Source organism: Haliaeetus leucocephalus, unplaced genomic scaffold, assembly GCF_000737465.1.
Source record: "Haliaeetus leucocephalus isolate CR32 unplaced genomic scaffold, Haliaeetus_leucocephalus-4.0 Scaffold656, whole genome shotgun sequence".
In the NCBI taxonomy this organism is placed as follows: Eukaryota; Metazoa; Chordata; class Aves; order Accipitriformes; family Accipitridae; genus Haliaeetus; species Haliaeetus leucocephalus.
In genome coordinates this window covers 10,513,552-10,518,845 of record NW_010973092.1, presented here as the reverse complement: position 1 = coordinate 10,518,845, position 5,294 = coordinate 10,513,552, and the positions used below count along the sequence as shown (strand labels likewise).

At 66.8% G+C, this 5,294-nt stretch overlaps 1 protein-coding gene across 1 annotated transcript; it reads right to left on the bottom strand.

Annotated features, from left to right (window-relative positions):
- Positions 1-775: 775 nt before the first annotated feature.
- Positions 776-4,860, bottom strand: N4BP3 (NEDD4 binding protein 3). Its single transcript, XM_010579042.1, has 5 exons — positions 4,791-4,860; positions 3,327-3,770; positions 2,556-3,110; positions 2,065-2,322; positions 776-1,838 (listed from the first exon to the last, which is right to left on the bottom strand). Exons 2-5 carry the CDS (start codon positions 3,738-3,740, stop codon positions 1,266-1,268), a joined length of 1,800 nt encoding a protein of 599 aa, XP_010577344.1. The 5' UTR covers positions 3,741-3,770; positions 4,791-4,860; the 3' UTR covers positions 776-1,265.
- Between the last annotated feature and the right edge of the window lie 434 nt (positions 4,861-5,294).

Sequence of the window (5,294 nt, the reverse complement as noted above, 5' to 3'; positions counted from 1 at the left end):
TGGCCGGTCCGCCCGCCCCCGCAGGGCCCAGCCGGTCGCGCAGGCCCCGGCCCTGCCGTGACTCAGCCCGCTGCAATGCCCGACTGGTTGTACCGCCAGCCCCGGGCCGCCTCCCTCCCCGACGCGGCGGCCCGGATGGGCGCGGGAAGCGCGGAGGGAGGCGGGCCCGCTGCCCCCTCCCCGGGCACCGCAAGGCCCAGGCCAGCCCGCACCCCTCTTGCGTGGCTGAGAGCCCCGGTAACCCCCTCCCCTCTCCCCCGCCGCGCTGGAGGACAGCAAAGGCAGAGGCCAGAAGAACGAAATCCGGGTTTATTGCAGGAAAGGCCGAGGAGAGCTGGGCCGGGCCCGGCCTTCACGTGGCTCTGCTGTTACAGGCGTGGAGCCGGGCTCCTTCCAGCGCCTCTCGACCAGGTCTCCCCCAGCACTGGCCCAGCTCCTCAGCTTCCCGTTGCCCACCCTGGGAGGGGTGATGGGGGGACACCCCAGCCTCTTCCCCAGCTTGGGGAGCATGCCAGCCCCCTGCCCACACACCCCAGTCCTCTTTCCCCCCCCCAAAGGCCTCCCAGTGTGGCAGGGCACCAGGTTCCCATCCCTCCTCACACAAGGCACTCGCCCCTCTCAGCTCAAGGGCTCGCTACAGGGAAGCTGCATTGACCACCCTCCATTGCAGAGCAACCCCAATAGTGGTGACATGGAAAGCCCCAACAGAGGTGCTGAGGCAGCTGCCCCCTCTCCCAGCAGTACCAGCACTTGTCAGGCTTTCCTGCTCTGCCTTCCCAGTGGCACCAACACAGACCAGTGCAGGCACAGGGCACCGCCACACCACCAGCTCCCGGACCCAGCTGACAGGGCAGCTACTGTGAGCAGCAGCAGGGTTGGGGACAGGGCTTGACCCTCTCCTTAGCAAGACATTAAGTTACTGGGTTGTAGGGAACAGGGGGGGCAGAGCAGGAGGGACAGGGAACGTTTCACAGGGCGCTTAGTTTCTGCCCCCATGACAGAAGGAATCATGGGGCAAACGCTCCTGGAGTCAGAGCATGGGGCACATGCAAGACCCCCACCCTGGCATAGATGACCCCCCCACTCTGCAGAGACCCCCCCCCAGAAGGTCCTGAAGAGCTGCAAGAAGGAAAAGCTCCCTTGTCGCAGTGAGTCCTTCTCCCCAGGGCAGCGCCGAGCGGCTGGTCCTTGTACAGACCCTGAGATTGTCCCATTGCAGCAGCAAGAGACCTTCCCCCTTCACAGTCCCACCAGCATCCTGCCGCTCAGATCTTCGAGGACTCCACCCGCTCGATCCACGGTGAGTCAGCCCCAATGTCCCTGGGCTCTGACCGCAGCTGCCGCAGCTCCCGCTCCAGCGCCTGGCTCCGGTGGTACATCTCCATATAGCTGGCCTGGAGCTCCCGCTGGTACCGCAGCACCTTCTCCTTCTCCTCCTGCCAGGTTTTCCTCTCCAGCTCAAAGTTCACAGCCTGCAGCTGGCCCTGGCGCCGCTCCCGCAGCAGCTCTGCCCACAGCCACTCCACCTGCCGCTCCAGGGGCTCCGCCGTGTCGCTGTGAAGGCCCCGGCACTTGGAGTCATCAGTTTCGCAGCCGGGGAAGTCCTGGCACGCCGGCATGGGGTCGTCGCCCAGTGGCAGCGAGGTGCCAGGCTCCGGGGGGCTCTGGAAGGAGTCTGCCAGTTGTGCCAGCTGGGAGTCCCTGGCCTGGACCTCCGCCTTGGCCTCCCGCAGCTGCGTCTTCAGGCTGAAGATCTCACCCAGCTTCTGAGCCATCTCCTCCTGAGTGTCCCGGAGCTGCTGCTTCAGCAGGGAGATCTCCGCTGCCTTCTGGCACACCTGCAGGGCACAAGTGAGCAGTGAGGAAGGATTGGAGGAGCAGGACCCCAGGGGTGGCAGCACCCCAGGTTGTCACCACAGCATCCCTGGGAGACCAGGAGCATCACACCTGACTTGTTCTCCCTGTCCTGCAGCCATGAGTGACACCAGAGCAGGGAAGCACTGCCCCCATCCCTGGCTCCATGGCCAGGAGGGTGGCAACAGGGAGGGAAGGAAGGGGACTCACCTCCCACTTGGTCTCCTCCAGCTTGGGGCTGACACGCTCGCCCTGAGACTGCCGGAGCTTGGGCTCCTCACACTGGCACTGCTGCATGCTCAGCTCCTCCTGCAGCCGCTTCTTCTCCTGCTGTGCCTTGTAGAGCTGCAACTGCAGTGCCCGCTGCCCGCGCTGTGCCTGCTGCGTCACCTGCTGCAGCCGGGCCATGTACATCTGCTTCAGATCCTCCAGCTCATCCAGCCACAGCCGCTGCTTGTCCTCAAACACCTGCCAGCATAGTGAGGGTGCTGGTGAGGGTCTGTAGCCTGCCCCTATGTGGGGCAGCCCCAGGGAAGGATCCCAGAAGGACCTGTGATATTGGGTCCTCCCATGCTTGGACATTCCCAGCCCATCGCCCAGGATGGCAGGACAGCAGCTCCTTCACCACTCCTTCCACCCAGGCACCGCTGCCCCACACCCCTGCCTGGGGCACCCAGCGCAGCCCCAGCCCCACAGCTCACCTGCGTGAAGGGGTCTTCAGTCTCGCTAAGGCTCCTCTTGAGCTGCCGCAGCTCTCCTCCCGTCTCCTGCAGCCGGTCCTCCAGCTGCTTCACCGCGTCCTCCAGCGAGTAGGTGAACTCATAGGGTGGCGGGGGCTCCCCGGGGCTCTGCAGCCGGCTCAGTGTGGCCATGCTTTTGCAGGACAAGGGTGCCTTCTCGGGGGCCAGGGGGTCCCTGGGGCTCCGGGAGACCCTGTCCAAGGAGCCCCCGATATGGTTGATGTGGCCCATGGAGGCGCTGAACTGGCTCTGGGCAGGCTTGAGGCGGGAGCCGTAGGAAGGGAAGCTCTGGATGGAGTTGTGGCTGGAGTCGGAGGCCTCATCCAGGCTGATGGCGTGGAGCAGGTGGGTGCGGAGCGGGCCGTGCTGTGAGGCCGCCGTGCTGCTCTGAGACAGCAGCGTGTGCAGGCTCCCGTTGCTCTTGGACAGCTTCTGCCCCTTGGATGAGGACAGGCCCTGCATGGAGACCAGCCCCTTCCCGGCTACCGCCTTGAAGGCTGAGGGCCTGATACGGCACTGAAAACCAAGAACAGGGTCAGGATGAGCCCAACAGCCCCCACCAGCACACACAGGTGCCCCAAGCCAGGGAGAACCCGCTCACCACCAGCCCCGTATCCCTGGACATCCTCAAATTCCCACATCTCGTCCTGGGCATGGACTGTACTGCTCCAGCCCCATCGTCTCTCAGATGGATTTTGGGGCCCAGCATGGCAGCCGCAGCCACAGCCTCACCTTGTCGAAGCGGCCCCTCTCAGGCAGGGAGCTCTTGGAGAAGTCAGCCCCACGGTGATGCTCACGGGAGCAGCGCTCGGGGGACCGGTTCTCACGGTCACTCTCATAGTCCCGCTTGTAGCAGGCGCCTGACGTCTGATGCTTCCGCTCTGACCGCGTCTCCTTCTTGGCCCCATGCAGGTAGCCGAAGAGCTCCCGCTGGCTCGGCCCCTTCCGTAGCAAGCCGTCGGGCTGCCGAAGCCCCCGTGAGCCCCCCAGCTGGGCCCGCAGCTCCAGGGGAGACAGATCCTGCTTCTCCACCAGGCTGCCCACACTGCCCATGCTGCTGACGACACGGACGGGCTCCGAGGAGAGGTAGGTGCTGAGGACTCGGGTGTCGGGCTCACAGGTCACAGGACCCTGTGCTGCTGCCATGGAGAATTAGAGAAAAGCCCGGTACCAGCACTGCCGAAGGAGAGACAAAGTCAGCAACGCCGGGCAGCCGAGACTTCGAGCCCCCCTGGCAACCCCTTTCCCAGCTGGCCCCAAGGACCAACATGGGCTTCTGGTGCTGGGAGGGACCCACCACATCCCGGGCAGCTCCCCAGGGGACCCGGGAGCCGAGCAAGCAGGGCACCGCCGTACAGCATGCATCGGACAAGCTGCGGCGTGGCGGGGGCTCCCCCCTGCTGCCCCCCCCCATGGTGGAGCGCCTCCCTCCCACACCCAGCCCCACCTCCCGCCCGCGGCCGGGGCTGCCACCAAAACAGGCACCTGCCGCCCAGCCAGGCGGGCGAGTTCAGGAGCCGGCAGCACCTGCCTGGGCCTGGCGCCAGCCCCGGCCCGGCAGCACCGAGCCACGCCACCGGGACCTCAGGGTCTGGACACGCTCCAGAGACCTCCCCAAAATGACCCTGGGGATGCCCAGTCCCGGGGTCGTTGACTCAGCTTCACTAGGGTGAGCAGGGGACAGGCATCTCTCCTGCCCCACGGGGAGTCTTCCCGCACGGCACGGGCTCCTGCACCACGCAGGGCGAGTTCCCAAGCCCTCCCTGCAGCCCCACTCCATCCGCAGGCACTCCCACCCCAACACCGGGCAGGGACGAGGTGGCCACAGCCCAGCTGCTGCGTGCGTGCGGGGGACCCCGTGGCCGGACACGGCAGGAGGGCGGCAAGAAGGGGCAGGATGCGGACAGGACAATGCAGCTTCCTGCGCAGGTGTCCAGGAGAGGAAGGATGCGAGGATGCCTTCGGCCTCGGCTCCCCAGTACCGGGGAGGGGGACGATGGCCCTCGCGGCCCTTCGCGGGCAGCCCTGGCAGAGGGGACACGGCGAGCATGGCAGGGGCTAGGCAGAGCCCCCACCGCGGCTCCCAGCCTCGCCGAGGGCTCGCGGGCCAGGTTACACCCAGGAAGCTGCCCTGGTTCTCAGCACCACACGCCGGGTAAACAAACACCCCGCTTTTAATTGCTGCCACGCACAAACCTGTCTGACAGCTCCCGGCCTGCGCTGTCACCTCCCTCCGTGAGCCCAGCACCTGCTCTGGGCATCGGCACCCCACGAAGGGCGGCAGCGATGGACCCTCGGGGAGGGTCCGGGCTGCCTGCGGTGCCACCGGGTGCGCACAGGGATGGGGGACATGGATGTCCCCGTGGGGGGGAAGCTCGCAGCATCCAGCCCCCCGGCACCGGGACATCCGCCGGGATCAGCTCGGCCGAGCCCCGCAGCGGCTCCTCCCGGCACAGTCGGCCGAGGAAGTAGGTCAGGTTGTGGGAGGTTTTTGGGAAGCGCCGGGGGAGCCCGAAGGTGTCCTGCCTGCGGCGGGAAGGGTGTCACCCCCCAGGCGGCAAAACACCGGTCCGGCCAGCCTGGCTCCTTCCCGCGGTGGCGGAAGAGATCCCATCCCAACCCCAGCCGTGCCCCCGTCGAGTCCTGCCCGGGCAGGATACGGCCACAAACCCTTTCCCGTCCCCTCCGGGTGTGAACCGG